The 21,653-nt window shown below is 42.0% G+C and overlaps 1 protein-coding gene across 1 annotated transcript; it reads left to right on the top strand.

Moving 5' to 3' along the window:
- Positions 1 to 55: 55 nt before the first annotated feature.
- LOC129834453 (polycystic kidney disease protein 1-like 2) lies at positions 56 to 21,468 on the top strand. The gene is made up of 37 exons (XM_055899446.1): positions 56 to 5,991; positions 7,025 to 7,165; positions 7,260 to 7,664; positions 7,805 to 7,926; positions 8,061 to 8,214; positions 8,447 to 8,651; positions 9,815 to 9,929; positions 10,261 to 10,408; positions 10,736 to 10,966; positions 11,121 to 11,269; positions 11,382 to 11,558; positions 11,740 to 11,877; positions 12,007 to 12,150; positions 12,226 to 12,350; positions 12,519 to 12,639; positions 12,817 to 12,948; positions 13,157 to 13,382; positions 13,493 to 13,683; positions 13,805 to 14,035; positions 14,119 to 14,220; positions 14,315 to 14,493; positions 14,586 to 14,732; positions 14,830 to 15,029; positions 15,120 to 15,352; positions 15,540 to 15,762; positions 15,855 to 16,318; positions 16,417 to 16,513; positions 16,621 to 16,761; positions 16,852 to 17,037; positions 17,152 to 17,482; positions 17,640 to 17,773; positions 17,871 to 17,998; positions 18,117 to 18,277; positions 18,395 to 18,605; positions 18,814 to 18,915; positions 18,994 to 19,125; positions 20,722 to 21,468. Exons 1-37 carry the CDS (start codon positions 5,916 to 5,918, stop codon positions 20,881 to 20,883), a joined length of 6,564 nt encoding a protein of 2,187 aa, XP_055755421.1. The 5' UTR covers positions 56 to 5,915; the 3' UTR covers positions 20,884 to 21,468.
- Positions 21,469 to 21,653: the final 185 nt, after the last annotated feature.

Here is a 21,653-nt window from a genome sequence, read left to right as displayed (position 1 = left end):
ACGTATGACCACGTAGGCTACTAGACGCCGTCTATTGGCTGGTTTATGTAAAGCGATCACAAAAAGTGATAACTCACTAAAACAATACTATCGCCATCTACTGGTCGGTTTATGTATAACCAAACTAACATAATGGTGGTTATTTAAAGATCACGAAGAAACAGAGGTCAGACTTTTAATGCATTTATTACAACATTGAATTGAAACTCCACTTCTTCTCCTTTACTCCTTCTTCTTCATCTCTTATCAAATTGACATCTGAACTTTACTAAAAGGCGATCGAAAAGAAAATAAAGAAATGGATAGATTAGAAATAAAAAATGCTTTTGGGCAGTCTTCATGCTAATGGGAGTTTATAGAGTTTAGACATGTAATGGGCTGCCCTATAGTAAGTTTATTAATAAAAACTAAAAAGCAAACACCTGGTAAACAGCTGAGGGATGGGCTGGAGAAATGTAACCACTCTCAAATTCATAGACAGAGCTATGGATGCAAGGACTGCTCATCCATGAGATAAAAAATTAAGTTTTAACCATGTTTTGGAGCTATACAGTGTTTATTTACAATTACATTGTTTAAAAACAATGGAGTAAAACACGGCTATATTTAGACAGTTGAATATGCTCAACAGGCATTACAAATTACATTATTCAAGAATCAATGGCTATATACAGTGTCATTATTTTACAAGTAAAAATATGTACAGTGCATTTGGAGAGTATTAAGACCCCTTGACTTTTTCCACATTTTGTTACGTTACAGCCTTATTCTAAAATTGATTAAATTGTTTTTCCCCCCTCAATGTTTGCTAATTTATTAAAATAATAACAGATACCACATTTACATAAGTATTCAAACCCTTTACTTAGTACTTTGTTGAAGCACCTTTGGCAACAATTACAGCCTCGAGTCTTCTTGGTATGACGCTACAAGCTTGGCACATCTGTATTTGGGGAGTTTCTCCCATTCTTCTCTCCAGATCCTCTCAAGCTCTGTCAGGTTGGATGGGGAGCGTCGCTACAGAGCTATTTTCAGGTCTCTCCAGAGATGTTCGATCAGGTTTAACTCAGGGCTCTGGCTGGGCCACACAAGGACATTCAGAGACTTGTCCCGAAGCCACTCCTGCGTTCTCTTGGCTGTGTGCTTAGGGTTGTTGTCCTGTTAGAAGGTGAACCTTCGCCACAGTCTGAGGTCATGAGCTCTCTGGAGCAGATTTTCATCAAGGATCTCTCTGTACTTTGCTCCATTCATCTTTCACTCAATCCTGACTAGTCTCCATGTCCCTGCCACTGAAAAACAGCCCCACAGAATGATACTGCCACCACCATGCTTCACCGTAGGGATGTTGTCAGGTTTCCTCCAGATGTGACACTTGGCATTCAGATCAAATAGTTCAATATTGGTTTCATCAGACCAGAGATGCTTGTTTCTCATGGTCTGAGAGTCCTAACGTGCCTTTTGGCAAACTCCAAGCGGGCTGTCATGTGCCTCTTACCGAGGAGTGGCTTCTGTCTGGCCTCTCTACCATACATGCCTGATTGGTGAAGTGCTGCAGAGAATGTTGTCCTTCTGGAAGATTCTCCCAACTCCACAGAGGAACTCTGGAGCTCTGTCAGAGTGATCATCGGGTTCTTGGTCACTGCCAAGTCCAAGGCCCTTCTCCCCTGATTGCTCAGTTTGGCCGGGCAGTCAGCTCCAAATGTATTCCATTTCAGAATCATGGAGACCACTGTGTTCTTGGGGACATTCAATGCTGCAGACATTTTGTTACCCTTCCCCAGATATGTGCCTCGACACAATCCTGTCTCAGAGCTCCTTTGACCTCATTGCTTGGTTTTTGCTCTGACGTGCACTGTCAACTGTGGGACCTTGTATAGATAGATGTGTGCCTTTCCAAATCATGTCCAATCAATTAAATTTACCACAGGTGGACTCTAATCAAGTTCAACTTGGACTCCAACCAATCAATGCCTCACGGCAATCGCTCATCCATATATTTATATGTACATATTCTTATTCATTCCTTTACACTTGTGTGTGTGTGTATATAAGGTAGTTGTTGTGAAATTGTTAGATTACTTGTTAGATATTACTGCATGGTCGGAACTAGAAGCACAAGCATTTCGCTACACTTGCATTAACATCTACTAAACATGTGTATGTGACCAATAAAATTTTATTTGAAGTTGTAGAAACATCTCAAGGATGATCAGTGGTAACAGGATGCACCTGAGCTCATTTTCAAGCCTAATAGAAAAGGATAAGGTATTTATTTTTATTTTTATTATATATACATTTGCAAAATGTCTAAAAATCTGTTTTTGCTTTGTCATTATGGCGTATTGTGTATAGATTGATGAGGAAAGTGTTTAATTGAATCCATTTTAGAATAAGGCTGTAACGTAACAAAATGTAGAAAAAGTCTGAGTACTTTCCGAATGTACTGTATGTGCCAATCCCAGATTGCCTCATTAAGACTTTTTTACCTTTCATAATAAATTGGTCCCCTCTCAAACTTCCTTTCCGCCTCGACAACAGAGATTTTGTCTCTGGCTGCCATGGCCTGGATAGTGGCCTGGGACGGTATTAAAAACCAATAATTGGACTCCCGGGTGGCGCAGTGGTCTAGGGCACTGCGTCGCTGCGCCACCAGAGACTCTGGGTTCATGCCCAGGCTCTGTCGCAGCCGGCCGCGACTGGGAGGTCCGTGGGGTGATGCACAATTGGCCTAGCGTCGTCCGGGTTAGGGAGGGTTTGGTCGGTAGGGATATCCTTGTCTCATCGCGCACCAGCGACTCCTGTGGCGGGCCGGGCGCAGTGCGCGCTAACCAAGGGAGCCAGGTGCGCGGTATTTCCCCCGCGGCTGGCTTCCGGGAGGCGTGCTGTGTTAAGAAGCAGTGCGGCTTGGTTGGGTTGGGTTGTGTTTCGGAGGACCCGTGACTTTCGACCTTCGTCTCTCCCGTACGGGAGTTGTAGCGATGAGGCAAGATAGTAATTACTAACAATTGGATACCACAAAATTGGGGAGAAAAGGGGGTAAAAAATACAATAAATAAATAATTAAAATATAAAACATTAATTAACCATGAATGGATAAAGATAAGTTTTAAAGGAGTAGACCAGCCTACATATGTTAAAATCCATGAAAGTGTCAGTAGATGGTTAGACTTCACTGCCCATTATTTTGGCTACCATGGCTGGATGAAGAGATGTCAGTGACTTTGAGGGGTCTCAAAGGAGCATAGGGGGTTTAACGTGTGTGTTTGTCTCAGTCACCAGATTGCAACCCAATTGCAGACTTATTGGAGATTCTGGAGTGGCGCCTGAGACAGCGTTTTCCACCAGCATCAACAAAACACTAAATTATGGAATTTCTAGAGGAAGATTGGTGTCACCTCCCTCCAATAGAGATCCAGTGTCACTGTAAATTATTTGCAATCAGTGTATCAATAAATCAATCAATTAATTTTCTTGCACTGGTAATTGCATCCTTCTGAGCCGAGGAGTAGACATGAAAATATAAGGAAATTACATAGGAGTGGCCTAGTTTTACTGAGGGGCCAATTTAGCCAGAGGCTCTTTTAATGAGAGGCCAGACTCCCAGTCTCCATCAGGACTCTACGACGGTAGCTAGTCCATGAGCCAGACCCCCACATTTGGTCTGTCAGGCTCACTGGAGGTGACAATGTGTCCAAGTGATTTTAGAAAATGTGTGATAGCAGTGCAGCAGTTGGAGCTTTCTCCGGTAATAACTCTTTCTTTCATTTCTCAATCCCGTACAATTTTCCCATAGGGGTTTTACCCTATGACAGATAATGCTAGTATACAAGTTATTGCTCACATGTAAGCTTTAATTATATATCTTTGGAAAGATCCACAGCTATCCATCAGATACATTTATGGAATGTTCAGGTCAACAGAAGTTTAACCTTTGACCTATGGGGTACATATCAGAATTACCTGTATACATTTATTTTAAAAGGAAACCCTGACACATTTTAAACTTTGTTTGACAACCAACTCATCATCAAGCTTTGATTATTTGAATCAGCTGAGTATTGCTAGGGAAAAATCCAAAACGTACACCCAGGGGGGCCCCAGGACCGAGTTTGGGAAGCGCTGGTCTAGAGTCCCATATACGCCAACATTCTTTCATTAGATTACATTTTCATACACAATAGAAACAAGGGAGCTAAAACGGAATAAACACCAAATTACATGATACTGACTCACACGCAGCTCCTAAAAAGAGACATGTTCTTATTAGTCGAAACAGACAGAAGACTTGTCGAGTTCACCACACGAACACATGCATTTTCCTTTACAACTGAGGATGTCAAAAGTCCAGAAGAGTTGGACATGACTGTCAGGAGACAAGGCCACTGTCTGGGTCAGTGGTTGATTGAAAAGTCATCTTACAGTTCACAGCAGTACCAATGTTAATCAACAAAATTCTTGGCCCTGTAAAGTTTAATATGTGGTATAAATATAAAGAGTCTCTGTATTTTGGGACTTGTATAACTCTGATGGTCTTTATCTGGGTCATTGGTTTGTTGCTGCCAAACCTGTATAAAGTTGATCTACACCTGCAAGCTGCAGTGTGTTACATCAATGGAAGCCTTCAGAGGCACCCATTATTACTGTTGACACAGGGTCCTCCCTGATGACCTTATTGCAGACCATTTACTATATCCCTGTGGTCTGTTGGTTTGTACACAAGGATTATGTCCATTAGAAGTTCACAAAGAAAGTGCAGTCAGCCATAACAGGTCATTATGTAATGTCAGGCCCCTTTAAAGACAGCATGTCACCAGGCTGCCTGTAATAGTGCACAGGTGAAGGGGTGAAGATGGACAGCACTAATCTCTCTTTGTTGCTTTTGATGGCTCTCCTCTTAAGCCTGTCTTGTGCTGAGGATGAGATGGCACCTCTATCCTGCCCAGAGTACCAAGAGGATTTTGACGGCTCCTGTTATGAGTTTGTGGCTCTACCGCGTTCCTTCCTCAGTGCACAGGGCTGGTGTGAGCGGGGTGGTGGACACCTAGCCTTCATTCTAAATATTGATACACAGCAGTTCCTACAGAAGCACCTAGAGCCAGAGCAGGACTGGTGGCTGGGTTTAGCACCTGCCTCCCCGAACATAACACTGGACTCTGCTATTGCTGAAGGTAAGAGAGCAGCCCAGGCAACTAAAGTGGGCATTATTTGATGACACTAATGCATTAGATCCTTTGATCATGCAAAGGATCTCAAAGGGTGGGAGTAGAGTGCATTGTATTCAGTTGAGCAGATATTGTACAGAAAACCGTTACATTTCCACTGCTGTCTCCCAACATAAGACTAAGATGCTGGGCTTGTTCACTCCCACATCAGCTGGCCTCTTGCTGGGAGATTTATAATCTATTAATCTCACACCATTGCTAGGAGACAATGCCACATTTAGATATATCCTTTTAGCAGCTAATGAGGTACACCTGTCATTCAATAGGTTATGCTGTCCAGTCCTTTGATTTAAAGCAGTCTTTTTAATTCCCCACACAAAGGACCAAACCTTATCACCTAATAGAGTTGTTTCCTTTCCTTCCTGCTTCTTTACATATTTTATTCATGCCTCTGACATCCCTCATGAGAACACATGCTATCATAGTATTTATCAAATTAACTAGATAGTACACAGTAAGCATGTCCCATCTGTTTGACCTGACATCTAATATTGTGGGAAAATAATACTTTATTTCCTCTACTTTGAAGAGCAGGGGTTCCTAATATTTTGTACCCTCAGTGTATATAGAATATAATACTTTCATTAGTGTGTGCGCTGTACATCCTCAGGTCCTCTCTCCTGGCTTGATGGCTCTGATATCAGCTACTCTAACTGGGTGAACGACCCTGATCCAGGGGCTGGCTGTGGTCACATGCTGAGGAGCTCAGGGTTTCAGTGGGAGGCAACAAGCAACTGTAGCCAGGAGCTGCACTTCATCTGCCAATTTGGTTTGTATTTGATGCGTGTGTGTGTTTGTGAGGCAGAGAGCGAGGAGTGCAGCTGGATAGAACTGTTAATATTGTAAAACAAACACAGCTGCAGCAAAGGAGGGAAATGCACGAAAACAAAAGTCCACTTGAGGAAGGCGCTATTGTATAATCAACATAAAATATGTCTTTATCGCACAGGAAACCACAGTAGCCGAATAAAAGCAAAGCCACTGAATTTAGCCTTTCAATTGAAATGACATGCTTTGGTTGTAAAAACAATACAAATAAATAGAAATCCAAGGTAGTAAATATTGACCTTTGCTTTTAAAGTATTGCGCTGTTTGTCCTCCTGAGCTTGTGTTTCATGCATGAATGGCAGACATTTAGAGTAGGCATTGTAATAATAATCCTCTATCTAAACCATGTGTACTGATACCCCTCCCATAAATGTAATGGCTTTTGTACAACTCAATTCTAAAAAGGAAGACAGCCTAATGATGATAATGATAATTTCATATAACGTACATTATTAGTAGCGCTTTCTGTAGTGACAAAAACAGGCCTACAGTATATGCCCCTTATTATCTACACAGCTCTGTTACAGTATGCACTATGTAAAGTGATTTTCCTCTCCCTCAGGACATAGGAAGCAGTGGTTGCTGTGTGGCCTTCAGACAGTACCTGTACTACGTGCTTCTCTGCTTGATTCTAATCTCTCTCTCCCTCTTATCAGTTGGATTACACAACAACTAATATTTAGTTGACCACAATGTGAAAAATGGCACAGCATCATCAGCCAATGAACTTTAGTTGTCCCTCAGACACATTCAAATAATACAGCAACACACATGAGAATATATTCAATTCAAATGCAGAATGCAATGTGATGCATTTCAAATGAAACTAACCAAAAATACCCAAGTAGGCCATTAACTTTGTTCTAGTTTGGTACATTTCAGTTCTTGTATTTGGACACATTGGCAAGCTTGAGCGGAGACTAGCACCTAGCACACAGTCATATTCATCACCCAGCTGTGTCTCTGGTCCACAGTCCAGAAAAACATCATCCTTCAGAAGGCCATCGGGGAGTTTGGCATCATTAAGTGCTATAGCTTGAACCAATCAACAGATGGTGCAAACTGCAAGGCCCTGTACGGAAGTCCCCTTCAAATCCAGGTAGAAGTAGAAACTGGTAAGTAAAACCAACATGAGCAGAAATAAAAGTATCTGGTCTTACATTTCCGAGTACAAATCTTGGTAGAATGAGACAACTTTGCTATCTACAGGTACAAATGTGACCTACAAAATCCACAGTGGTGAGATGTTGGTGGCCAATTCATCAGCAGTCAGAGGAATCGTCCCCCACAACATCACAGTGGGACCAGAGGTGGAGCAACAGCTGGGCTCTGGCTGCCACCAGCTGACCCTGCATGCCTCTAACGGGGTCTCGGTCTTGGGCGTGTCCACTGAGTTGCAGGTGTGTCTGCTGGAGCCTGTGGAGGGCCTGCTGGGATCCGTGATGGCTGAGGGGGGGTGTCCAGACTCAGACCTCTATGTTAGTGTCTCCCTGGACCGGGGAGCCCCAGTGCAGCTTCTCTTCCAGGTGTCTGGAGCCAACAGCAGCATCTCTGAGACCAGAGACATGCAAAACAACAGCATGCAGGTTTACAATATCTCAACCACTATCCAAGGTACCTAACCTATCTACTCAAACTGTCATCCAACAAACCTTACTCAGAGATTAAAACAGTGACTGATGAAGATACTTAAAAAAATATATATTATTATTATACTCTTGTTTATATTATTCATATCAACTGTTTTGTTACAGGATTTTTGCAAGTGAAAGTCAGGGCCTGGAATGTCTTCTCACACATGGATGTGGATGTGGGGAACACAACAGTTGTTTGTCACAACAGTTCAGACCTCAGGCAGAATGGCTATGCAAACACAGTATGTGAAATAGCTAAGAATTACAAAAAATGTATATATTCCACTTTAACCTTCAACAGGTAGCACCTTTTTCACCAATGTGAAGGTAATTATTTTCCTGCAGTTTTTCTTCACATATTTGTTTTCATCCCCAGACAGAAAAACGTATGAGAGTTCGCCGAGCTAATAACTTGAGAATTACTGCCATTCCAGAAACTGCCAGTCAAGACACTGAACGCGTCAAACTTGAGGTAACTGGCTTAGGAGGACTATCTAATGGAAAGCAGAGCAAATTTGAATGGGAATGCAGTAAGTACCAGTTAAGGCCATTAAGCCACTGGGCTGTTGAAGAGAACCCTCTCACCTTACCCTATTACAGTATAAAATGAAAAACAATGACTAACTTTGTTACAGAAAATGGAAGCTATAAAACAACCTCAATCGTTTTTTTTCTCTGTTTACTCAGTGTTGTCTGTCATCTTTTTACAGCATGGCGTTATGGTGATGTTTTCTAACCATTTTCCCTTTCTAATTCCAATAGAAGAAGACTGTAAAGGGAAATGCAATGATAAAACAACAGACAAGACTCATTTGATTGAAAAAGACTGTCTTCCAAACCCATTTGAGTTTTTTGAATACACTTTTTCTGTGAAGAAATGGAGTGACAATGGGAAATGGGTTGACTTGATTTCAACATCCAGATGCATCACGGTTACTCCAACAAAATTCGCCAACTTTAGAATTGGGTAATATGGGGATAGGCTTAAAATAGTGAAGTTAATATAATTAAACAAAGTCATGCTATTTTATTTCATGACATGATAACTCCCATTAGTATCATTATAAAAACAGGCAATGACAATATTATAAAAATTGCTATTTAAATATCCTAGAAGCCTATTAATAATTCTAGTATCATCGTCATACTCATCCTCAGAGAAGTACAGGTAACTGCCAAAATAAAGGAAACACCAGCCAGAACAGTTTCAGTGCACCTTGCATAGATTCTACAAGTGCCTGGATCTCTATTGAAGGGAGGTTACACTAAGCTTCCTCTAGAAATTCCTTAATTTAGTGTTTTGTTGATGCTGGTGGAAAACGCTGTCTCATGCACCACTCCAGAATCTCCAATAAGTCTGCAATTGTGTTGCGATCTGGTGACTGAGACAAGGACACACACACACATACACACACACCTTAAACCCCCTATGCTCCTTTGAGAACCTCACTGACATCTCTTCATCCAGCCATGGTAGCCAAAATAATAATAATAACTGGACATTTTTATACATGCCCCTTAGTATGAGGGAATAATAATAATTGCATAATTAACTCAGGAACAACACCTGTGGGGAAGGACCTGCTTTCAATATACTTTGTATCCCTCATTTACTCAAGTGTTTCCTTTATTTTGGCAGTTATGTGTATGTTGGACATCATAATGCTTTTGGACTGGCCTAAGAGGCCATACAGAATGTTGCTAAATATCTGGAATGAATCAGGTTAGAAATTATTTAGCTAAAACTATTGACAGATTTGTTATCCTTAAGTGTACAACAGGGTTATGACATTAGCATGTTAATTGACTGATTTAATTAAAATTCAGAAGTAAATTGGTCACATTTAACATGAGTTGCTCTCATACCTGGAGCATGCAGTAATTACACTAATAATAATGTTGCATTAATTGCCCAATAATTACATAATAATGTATGTATTGCTTTGTTATTACAAAGGTAAACTGTTTCTGGTACAACACTGTTCCTATTTCCATTTGTATGATAACAATAACTGCTGAACTCCATTGCTATGTATTTACGAAGCAATAATCAAGTTACTATGTTACAAAATGTGAATTCAATGTTTTTAAGATCTATTTTATGCTAAAAACGTTCCTATATTCTTTCAGTTGCCAGGATAATTGTAATATAGTGGATGTAAAAAAAGACGTCAAATTCAAATTGGACTGTAACTCCAGTTGCCCAAAGGTGATTTGGCATATTGAGGACCCAAAACCTTCAACAGTAAGTCTGAGATTCCTTTATTGTTGCATGCTGAATGCAATCATATGTTTTATTGGGTTCAAATCAAATTTATTTGTCACATACAGGTGTTTAGAAGATATTATTGTGGATGTAGTGAAATGCTTGTATTCATGTGTGAATGAGTTTTGTTGGAGTGCATGAATCAATTTATTGACTAACCCATGCTGTCTAATTTTAAGTTGACATATTCTAGATAAATATAACAAATTGATGCATAAACACATTATTTGTGGACTGCATGTGATTGACTATACAATAGCCAGAGTTCAGCGTACATGAGGACAACATTTTGAATTCTGTGGTCTTCTAGGGTGCCCTGCAAAACTGTTACAACAACGCAGGGAAAAAGCCACTTACAGAAAGAAAAGATCTAGATGGTCAGAAAGAGTACAAAGTGAGCAAAAACTACCTGAAAGAAGCTTCAGATAGGTTTCAGAATCTCCATGTGATAGTTTATGGTGAGTATCTATTCCTTGTATTCAATTCCAAAAACACTATAAGTACAGGCGAAATGTTTGGTTAACACAGTTGATAACAAGATGTCCTTCAGATATGTTGAACTTGCATCAAACTGTTCTTTAGCGTACTGACAGAAAAAATGAAGTGCAAAAAAAATGTAATATTTAGACATTTTCCGACTGATCAATTAGACATCCCCATTTTTGTTTGAGATATTTATAGGAGCGTAGTTTGGATTGATTCATCCTCAGAAAATATGGACCTAATGTAACATATTCACAAGTGGAAATAAGATATCAATATCCCTTTATATCACCGTTCTTTAGATAAGGAAACCTTTGAATATGCCAGGTACACCATTCAGATACCAGGTGTTACGACTCCTGCACCTGCTGATACTACGCTACCTGTAACCGCTGCTCCAGCTATCACCTTAAGTCCCCCTTCATGTAGTATTTTCCCTCCAAATGGCACCGTTCTGGATTCTTTCAATATCACCTGTACAACACCTACATCTTGCACAAACGGCTGCAAATATTGTTTTAAATCTGACCAAGGTGAGTATTCCTCTTTGCCAGTGTTGTATATTTTAGGAGACCTTCTCCCATCAAAGAAGTTTAGCACCAGAGCCAGATTAAGATAAAATGACATATTGATTTAGTTTAAAAAATGATATATGTAATTAGATCGTTTTTCTTCTTTATCTTTCAGGTAAACATCTGCGCTGCAGTTCTGTAAATAAAGTAATCTTAATCTTCCTACCTGTTGGGGAGATAAGCAGCAACTACATGCTGTCGGTAGAGGTGACTGTTACAGAATTGAACACAAAGACACGTGGAAGTACCACAATCACCACTGAGGTTTGTTATTATCAATTATATAATTGAATGTATGGGCTCTGTCTTGCCTTTCGTCTCCATAGTTCACATCCATTTAGTAATTGGAGCACTCATTTAGTTGTTATCCCCCAAGGTGCGGCCAGCCAAGTCCGGTACTCCAGTGCAGGAGCTCCAATCTGCAGTGGCGGACACAGTGGCTAATCTAGGGCAGCAGGGGATGCTCTCTGGAGAGACCCTTGGACAGATGTTCAAGTCTGTGTCGGACATACTGAATAAAGGCTCCAGTGATGAAAAGAATAACAGGATGAAGGTATAAGGAGTGTGTGTTTTCACAAAGATAGTGGTATGTTTTCATTGAGTTTACAAGACAGATGTTTGTGAGGTATCCTGATTGATTAATCCAGATGGAGATTGTGCAATTTGCATACATGTAAAAGGTCCAGGTTAAGGGCTTTAAACATCATTCTTCGATGTTGGTGTGTCTCCTTAAGCTGCGAGAACAGATGCTGATGAATATAACTGAAGCACTGGAGAACAGCTCCAGCAGCACTCCTCAGAAAGTGCAGCTGACGGCCAGAGCTGTGGCAGGACTCACCAAGAGGGGTGATGAGCTTAGTCTCGATGCTCAGGTACACTTGGATAGACCTAGCCCCCCATGGAAGCAGGGTAGCATGGAGTAATTCACACAAACACATAGGCCTATTGGTCAAAATGTGCCCAGAATAAAGACTTCATTTCAGACGGTCTATTTTTTCCAGCTTGAAGCTAGCTTCCTGGTGGCAAACCTCAGCTCTTCCCTCCTCTCCATGAACGCCAGTGAGCATGGTGGAGAAGAGGAGATGGTGCAGGCAGCTACACCAATTGTAGAGGCAGCCAGCAATATCCTGGATGTTTCCTCAAACGTGAGCACATATTTACCTTCACTTAGTCTACTGACAGTAAGGAAGCAGCCTTACTGAACAGTTTGTCTTTCACAGAGAGAAGTCTCTGATTTACTTCTCAAGGGCATGGACAATGTGCAGAGTGCACTGTTGAATTGGAAGAAGGTTGATGAAGCTCCTGTGATTGTCAACAGCTCTCAGATCACTGTGTTTGTGAACAGGTAAGAAGAATGTGGGCAGAGGACGTAAGAAAAGGAACTGTAGTTTTAAAAAGCAACAATTGTAACACATCAGACATATTTTAATTGCTATTACAATACAATGTCTGCAAGATATTGCAACTGTTTTATAGCCTCAATATTGAGTGACAGCATATCATGCCCTCTCAGAGTGTCAACAGAAACTATTCAGATGCAGTCTATAAGCAACCCAATAAGCTCCTCTGCAAGCTTTTCCTTCCCTCCCCTGGGTGCTGATATCCTTTCTCCATATGAACCAGTGGATGTGCGAGTAAGTGTGCATGTGGGACTATATACTGTATTTATGTATTATCATGAGTCAATATGCATGAGAGGGATTTTCATTGTGAAGAGAGATGTCTTTTTGTACCTGTTAGTTTTGTTGATGAATAATTAGTTATGGTTTTTAAACCCTCTCTCTTGATTCACTATTTCCCACTTGTTACAGATGCTGAGTTTGAAGAAGAACCCATTTTCATGGAGCGAGGAGAACAACATTACCGGCACTGTGGGGTCTGTCTCCCTGACCAGAGGAGATGGTTCTGTCATCCCCATAGAGAACCTATCTGAGGAGATTGAGGTCAGAGTGCTGCAAACCCCTTCATATTCTATGTCATTTGAGAGTGTAACAACTCTACTGTTGCCTTAATAATACCATATTCAATTAAATATATAAGATTGCAGATACTGGATCAGATATCAGTGTCGAATGACATCCTGTTGTATATAATAAATGATATACCCATTATCTCTTCTTTGAAAAACATAATCTCTTCTTTGATGCTCAGATCTTCTTGCCAAGACCTGAAGGAGGGCAAGCAAACAGCACAATACTGTACTTGGGAAACTATAGCACATTGATGGTCGACGTCCCTTCACCTGATGTAACACTGGTGCTGAAGATAAAGCCATCGAAGGACATAACCTTTCAACTGTTCCTGGGGTATAAAGAGTACCCAAATGATAAACAATACATAGCCAAGACTCAGATGCCTCACCAGAGCAACACGTCAGGTAATGTACCTCCTGAACGTACATATGAGTCACATAGACATAACAATTGTGAAGCATGATGAATGGATAACATTTCATGGTTAGAAACTGTGTGTGTGTTTTGGGTACAGAGGAGAAATACACCTGGGTCCTGGGTCCCAATGATTTGACAGGAAAAGTTGGGGTGCATTACCTTGTGGTGAGGCCCATTGTGGAAGCAGGGGTTAAATCCGTCAATGCCACTGTGACTGTCACCTCCATTGCTGCTCAGTGCAAATATTGGAATGAAACCTTATCCACCTGGAGTGAAGATGGCTGCAGGGTGAGTGAAACAAGTACTACACGACACAACACCTTATGATAAAACAAAGGCACATTGCAGCATCCCTGCAATCCTAGACCAGGCCATAATGAAATACATAAACCAACTGTGATCTCCTTAGGTTGGTCCTTTAACCACGCTATTGGCCACCCAGTGCTTATGTACGCACTTGACCTTCTTCGGGAACTCTTTCTTCGTCATGCCCAACCTCGTAGACGTGTCACGTACGGCTGAGCTCTTTGGCACCTTCGCACAAAATCCTGTGGTGGTGTGCTTTATTGGTTCCATCTTTGTTGCTTACGTATTGGTGGTCATATGGGCACGCAGGAAGGACATCCAGGACACAGCCAAGGTCTGACTTGAAAAACCACTGCTACCATTTAATCATCTTTGCTGTTGATGCAGAGTTTTACCTTCAAGTGTTACTTCTTGTAGGTGAAGGTGACATTGTTGGAAGATAATGACCCCTTGGCTGAATACCGTTACATGCTGAATATCAGCACTGGGCATCGGCGTGGTGCTTCCACCTCCTCTCAGGTCAGTACCAACAGTTCCCACTGCTGCAGGACATCCTATTCTTTTCTCTGATAAAACCACACTCAGTCACCCTGACCCTGTGTTGCTGCTGCAGGTTACTGTGACTCTGCTGGGCATGGAGGGAGAGAGTGAGCCACACCACCTCACTGACCCTGACAAGCCTGTGTTTGAGAGGGGTGCAGTGGATACATTTCTGTTGACCACGCCCTTCTCTCTGGGGGAGCTGCAGAGCATCAGGCTGTGGCACGACAACTCCGGGGGGCACCCAGCCTGGTAGGAAAGTGGGAGGAGGGGTAAACCCATGACCAAAGTTGAACTTTGAAGTGAAGATGTAGGTCTAGTTGACAATAAGAGTTTTCTTGCAGGTACATAAACAAAGTTATGGTGCAAGATGTAGAGACAGGACAGAAGTGGCACTTCCTGTGTAACTCATGGCTGGCCATAGATATGAGTGAGTGCACTCTGGATAAAGTTTTCCCTGTAGCCACGGAGATGGATTTGAAGAAATTCAGGTGAGAAGAAACTTGAATGCACCTTGGAATGGTAAAATATTAATAAAAACATAATTGTCCATTATGGTACATGCTTCCTCTTCCGTATATTCTGCAGTAATATGTTCTTCATGAGGACGGCAAAAGATTTCCGTGATGGCCACATCTGGTTTTCTGTGATCAGCCGGCCTCCAACGAGCACCTTCACATGTGTCCAGCGTGTCTCCTGCTGTTTCTCTCTGCTGCTCTGCACCATGCTGACCAGTATCATGTTCTGGGGCATCCCTACCGACCCCTCTGAGCAGACCATGGACCTGGGTATGGACGCCTGCACAGTAATGGTGGCATTTGGAAATGGTAGGTTTTCAGAACAATAACTCGTTCTTCTTTCTCTTTCTACTCCTGTAGGTCATATTGAGTTCACCTGGCAGCAGCTGATGATTGGAGTTCAGAGTTCAATCATAATGTTTCCAATTAATCTCCTCATTGTGAGTATCTTCAGAAACACCCGCCCTCGAGAGACGAAGCCTGGAAAGCACAAGGCAGAGGTGTCCAAGCAGGGGAAGACTGGCAGAGTGACTCACTCACAGCCCTCCTCCCCACAGAGGGACAGAGAACTCACACCAGACACAGTCATCAAGGTAAAATATGTCAATATATTAATATTCCAATTGAAGCCAACAGTCCCTACCATAAAAACTACTTTTAGATACTGTATGTCAGTCATGATTTGTAAGTAGACAGTTGTAAGTTTGATCTCATCCTGGCTGTCTTTATTCTGTATTCTCTCCACATTAGCAAGGCTGTTAATGTACTGTATTCTCTCAGGACATAAAGAAGATTGCTCAGTCACTCTTCAAGGCTATGAAGAGCCCCATTCCACGCCTGGAGTTAGAGATGAAGCCTGGACCACAGACTGATATCAACACTCTGCTCTCTCTGGTGGAGGACATCATCCGGCAGCAGAACCGAGCCGGTGGAGAGTTCTACACTGATGCCTCCAAGAAAGAGGGATCGCTCATTCTCTCACTAGGGGTAACCAATCTACAAGGTACAGCCCGAGCCTCCAGATCCTACAATGATGATCATCAGTATTGGTTACTCTGTCTGACCCATATATTTCCTATGCCCCTCTGCTTTCAGAGAGCAGCCTGTGTGGGAGCCCTGAGAAGACTGGGGATGGGAGACAGAAAAGGAGCACCAACAGCCAGTATCTGTACAGGCAGCTACGCCATGTAGAGAAGGAGCTGAGCCTACTGGGACCTTCTCGCTTCCCCAACCCAGACAACTACTGCCGGGCAGTGCAGCAGGTCCAGGGCATAAAGGGACTGATAGAGTCTTCCAGCCTGGGAGGGGACGAGCTGGATCAAAGCCCAGGCCAAGCTGAGAGTAGTGATGGCGACAGGGGCAGTAAAAAGTGCTGTCAAGACGGGCTTCCCTGGTGGTTTGTGTTTATCGGCTGGATACTGGTGGTAGCCACCAGCGGAGTATCAGGATACTTCACCATGATGTATGGGTTGACCTATGGGAAGGACCGCTCTATAAGCTGGCTCATCTCCATGGTCGTTTCTTTCTTTCAGAGCCTCCTAATCATTCAGCCGCTGAAAGTGAGAAACATCAGATTAGAACTTTCTAATTTCAATGTAAAATGCCCTGAAGCATGTATCTGTAATCTGGGTATAACTTTGTGGATTTCCTAACACAGGTGCTAGGTTTAGCAGCCTTCTTTGCTCTCGTTCTGAAGAAAGTTGATCAGGACGAATATGGGGATCCAAAAATTGAGGGGGCACTCAGAAACCCAGGTTCTTTGTTTTCCTTATTTACAGTTTTGGGGAAATTCTGTTTACTTGTACATTAGCTAGACTTTTACAACATTAAGCAGTGTAAGATGACACAATCTGGTCCACAGATGACCCTGATGTAGTCTGGGCTGTCAGGAGGGATAGCACATGCAGCTTCTACCAGCCCCCGCCACCCACAGACATCGAGAGGATGAGGAACAACATGATCAAGGAGCAGAAGGTTTTCGCCCTCATCAAAGAGATTCTCAGTAAGAGGAACCGCTTTTTCATTCACTGCACTGTCATTCACTGCACCTATTGGTTAACATGCATGTTTAAGCCCTATGATTCTGTTGCAGCCTACATGGGGTTCATGTGGATGTTGCTCCTGGTGGCGTACGGTCAGCGGGACCCTAACGCTTACTTCCTGATTCAGCACATTCGGCAGAGCTTCAGCCAAGGGATCTCAGACAGCATGAGCCACGGAAATGTGTTCACCTGGGCAAATACCTCTCTCCTCAGCAACCTCTTCGGAGAGTACCCAGGTAGGATTCTCTAAAGAGGATGTTTATTTCTTTGAGAAACATGAAACTCCAAAATGTCCTATATAAAGGTATAGATTGAATCCTGTGTCAACAAAAGCAAATGGTGTGTTAAAGGTTTTATCACAGATGGGAACTCCAAACTGGTTGGTAATGCCCGTCTTCGCCAGGTGAGAGTGCAGAAGAACTCCTGCCGCATCGCCTGCTCCATGCGCCAGGCTGTACCTGACTGCCATGCTCCATACTCATGGGAGGTGGAGGACATGGGCTCCTATGGGCCAGGCTGGAACCGCTCTGCAAGTGAAAACACCTCAAAGACCCTCCGCAGCCCCTGGCAGTACCAAACCCAGGCCCGACTCAGAGCCCAACCAATCTGGGGCAGTGTGGTTCTCTACAGGGGAGGGGGGTTTGTGGTGGACCTGGGCCCTGACTCACAGAACGCTAGCAGGTAAGCTCATAATTACCAATGCTTCAAATTGATCACAATTATCATGCCATAGCAAATTTATATAATGGAGGTTGGTGCCCCGATCCCCAAAGGCTGTAGTCCGGCCCTGTGTATCGAAGGGTGTATTTTAATTATTCCATGTATTCTGTCCCTGCAGTACCCTTCAGTATCTGTTTGACAACACCTGGCTTGATTTGTTCACCCGAGCAGTCTTTGTAGAGTTCACAGTGTACAATGCCAATGTCAACCTCTTCTGCATTGTCACACTCATGCTGGAGACCACAGCTGTAGGTGAGACAGTTGTTATATCACTCCATGAATACAGCATAAAGTAAGTATTTAAAGGCATCCAAACCTCAGATTGTCAGCACCTGTCTTATTCTCTCAGGAGCGTTCCAGTTTCGCAGTGAGCTGCAGAGTGTCCGACTATACCAGTCCACCGGTGGACTCCACATCTTTGTTATGGCCTCTGAGGTCATCTATTTCCTCTTTATCTTCTACTACATGTATGTTCAGGTAAGCCTTAATTTAAATACCTTTCTTATGTGTAAAGCGTATAAAATCTGTGACACAATTGTCTAGTGCCATTGTTCTGGAATTCCTCCTGAGTCTAACTTTTCTCCTCTCCTCACAGGGAAAGCTGATGAAGCAGCAGAAGTGGGCTTACTTCAAAACAAAGTGGAACCTGCTGGAGCTCGCCATCATCCTCCTGAGCTGGAGCGCACTGTCTGTCTTCATTAAGAGGAGCCTGTTAGGGAACCGGGACATGGAGTACTACCACAACCATAAAGACCAGTGAGTTCACACTGGGTTGGGCTATCATGAGTTTCTGCTATTCTTTCGCTAGTCTGCTATCCCTATTGTTGGTCAGTTGTTCCTATATGATGTTCAACTTCTTCTCTCTCTATCCAGGTTTGCCAGTTTCCATGAGACAGCCACAGCAGATGCAGTGCTGGGGTATCTGATCGCATTCCTGGTGCTACTGGCTACAGTCAAACTGTGGCACCTGATGAGGTTCAACCCCAAGCTACACAGGATCACAGCCACACTGCAACGTGCCTGGACTGACATATCAGGCTTCCTTGTGGTCATCACCATTATGTTCCTGGCCTATTCTATTGTTGTAAGGGTCTTCCTGGACAACTTTTCATTCTCCAACTTTCCCATTTGGCATTCTCTTGCAGCAATGCATCTGTATTCCTCATAAATTGCGATGTGCTTGCTTTTGTGATAAATGTCTCTTCAATTTAACTGAATCTTTCACTTTTCACAGCTGAGTTGTGATTCATTGTGCTTTGACACTAAATCTAGCATGTGATCATTGTCTGCAGTCTAATCTGATGTATGGCTGGAAGCTGTACTCATATAGGACTCTCCTGGATTCTGCTCTGACCATGGTCAGCTTGCAACTGGGCATCTTCAACTATGACGAGGTTAGTAAAGGAAAGCTCTCTAAATTACAGCTATGGTCATGATGGCAGGTCTGTGATTGGTATCTCCTTCCAATCCAGGTTCTTGATTACAACCCGGTGCTTGGTGCGTTCCTCATCGGCTCCTGCATTATATTCATGACCTTTGTGGTTCTGAACCTGTTCATCTCAGTCATCCTGGTGGCGTTCACTCAAGAGCAAATGCATCACAAGGTACTGTGCATCATAATCATATAATATTCTGTGTTTATACAACGGATGGGTCTAATCTTGAATGCTGATTGGTTAAAACCGCATTCCAGATGGTGTCTATTCCACAAGTTACCACTGGCTAAATCTATGACGTTAAAATGCCTATTTACGCTGTTCCATCTGACTGCGCAATCCACTGTCTCATCAGCCCAGCCAGACAATTTATAAACTTGATCTCCACTATAAAAAGCATCTAGACATTATCTCACATTTCTTTTAGACTAACATTTAGTTTCCAACAGTGGAGATTTGTATAAACCTTGCCGTCTGTATCTCCAACATTTGAAACATTGTTTCATTATTAAAATTCGATCTCCAGCTGTCCTATAGCAATGAAGTGTCACGTTCCTGACCTATTTCTGTTAGTTTGTTATATGTGTTAGTTGGTCAGGACGTGAGTTTGGGTGGGCATTCTATGTTTTCTGTTTCTGTGTTGGTTTATTGGGTTGCCTGGTATGGCTCTTAATTAGAGGCAGGTGTTTGGCGTTCCTCTAATTAAGAGTCATATTTAGGTAGGCGTTTTCACAGTGTTCGTTGTGGGTGATTGTCTTCCGTGTCTGTGTCTGTACACCACGCGGGACTGTTTACGGTTTGTTCAGTTTGTGTAGCCTATGTTCCTATTCGTGCGTTTTTCTTGTTTTATGTAAGTACGTCGTCTAGGTCTGTCTACACCGTTTGTTGTTTTTTGTTAGTTTAATCAAGTTCGTGTTTCGTTAATAAAATATGTCTTTTCACTACGCTGCGCCTTGGTTCCCTCAATACTCCTCCTCTTCCGAAGATGAAGAGGAGGAGGACTGCCGTTACATGAAGGAGTCGGGACGAGACAGACAGACAGACAGCTGCCGTCATTTTTATGGATAAATACAAAGAAATGTCAGTTGAAAATAGCTAAAACAAAACTAAGTGCAGCTAGTTTGCAGTCTTTCCAGCTTCAGTTTGACGTGATTAGCTGAGTTGTTGGCTAGCTCCTCTGAACAACAGTGTCCTGACAAGTGAACGCATTTTCTATGCCAGGTGAAATCGTGCCTCATTAGCTTATTATGGGGATGAATCCAAATAAATATCACTAGAAAACAGTTTATGCAAATGCAGCTTTGCTGTTATTCTGGCTGCACATTTTTATGTGAATGTAAGTTACCCATAGTTGGCTAGCTAGCAAGCAAGGGATAAGAACGTTGCCAGCCAGTATGGCAATGTAACATTTAGAACACATGACTGGGTCGAGTCCATAAATACAAAACAAAAAGACTGAACGACTAGCTGGCTTGGGTAGGATGAAATAGTATGAATAAATTAATCCAAATAACGTTTTTAATAAAAATGTCAATCATTATTTGAATATGTTTGTAACCCGTTGTATAAAAGTGATAATGCCCTCGAAGTCGGTGTTTGGAGGATATATTAGCATGGTTTGCCAATATATCCTCCAAACACCGGCTTCGAGGGCATTATCACTTAAATAATACAGTATCAACACCACCATTTAACAGTGGCCATTGGCTACTGTAGGTGCATCAATGTAAGACCAATCAGATTTGACTGATCTGTTTTTTACAGCCCTCAGAGGAGGAGGAGATAGTGGATCTGATGCTGATGAAGCTCTGCAGCTTGTTTGGGATCAAATATAAGAAAGAAGATAAAGAAGAAAGTAACAGTCCCAAGGTGAATGCCAACAATGCCTCTGTTACTAAGAAAGAACCCTCCACTATATCCTCATAGATGCTTACTTCTCAGTAAAGATCTGCCACTGTATGAATTGATATTGGAACTGCTTTCATTTATGTTGCTCAAGAGGAGTATTAAAACATGTTATATCAAGACTTTTGCACCACTTGTATGGTTGCTTGTAGCTGTTTAATCAAATCTAGCAATGTTCTAACAATATGTACAGGAAATAATAATTCCTCTGTCTAACAATTTTGCTTTTTCAATATATTTAGTTCCAAAATAAATAAACAATATAAAGGGTGTTGAACCATAGCAAACTGTATTCTTTCATCATTATAATGGGTTGCATTAAGATCAGATAAAAGGCCTGAGATGACTGTTGTGGCTGCGCAATTCATTCTGATCACTTTCCCTAGGATAAAGAACTACTACAGAAATGGTTTAGTGCAGTTTCTGTTTTTACTTGCAAGAGTTGGGTGCAGACCTAAGTTTAAATGCATGTGTATTTGTTATATAAATACTTTTTTTTTGTATTTGAGTATTTTCAAATACACAGCCCAAAACAAGTACCTTATTTTGAATGGTTACAACTAAATTGTATTTGAAAGTATTTTTCAAATACCTGGGCTAAATGCATGAGAGTGTATTTTTATTTCAAATAAAGTTTATCTGGATACTTGTTTCGAAATGTATTGTAAAATAATAGAAAAACCTGAAAGTATTTTAACCCCAGTCTGGTTGGGTGACAGAGTTATACATGCTTGGTTGACAGACCATGTCGAAGTTAGGTGAAGTTGCCATCCTATATGCTAAAAATATAA

The sequence above is a fragment of the Salvelinus fontinalis genome, chromosome 35 (assembly GCF_029448725.1).
Source record: "Salvelinus fontinalis isolate EN_2023a chromosome 35, ASM2944872v1, whole genome shotgun sequence".
Classification (NCBI taxonomy): domain Eukaryota; kingdom Metazoa; phylum Chordata; class Actinopteri; order Salmoniformes; family Salmonidae; genus Salvelinus; species Salvelinus fontinalis.
The sequence above is the reverse complement of the archived record's forward strand: the minus strand, read 5'-3'. Positions and strand labels throughout refer to the sequence as shown.

Coding starts and splice junctions, on each gene's coding strand:
- LOC129834453 (XM_055899446.1), top strand. CDS start 5,916: ATGCTGAGGAGCTCAGGGTTTCAGTGGGAGGCAACAAGCAACTGTAGC. Junction 15,030..15,119: donor TGAGCAGACCATGGACCTGG/GTATGGACGCCT, acceptor CTACTCCTGTAG/GTCATATTGAGTTCACCTGG. Junction 18,278..18,394: donor TACCACAACCATAAAGACCA/GTGAGTTCACAC, acceptor CTCTCTATCCAG/GTTTGCCAGTTTCCATGAGA.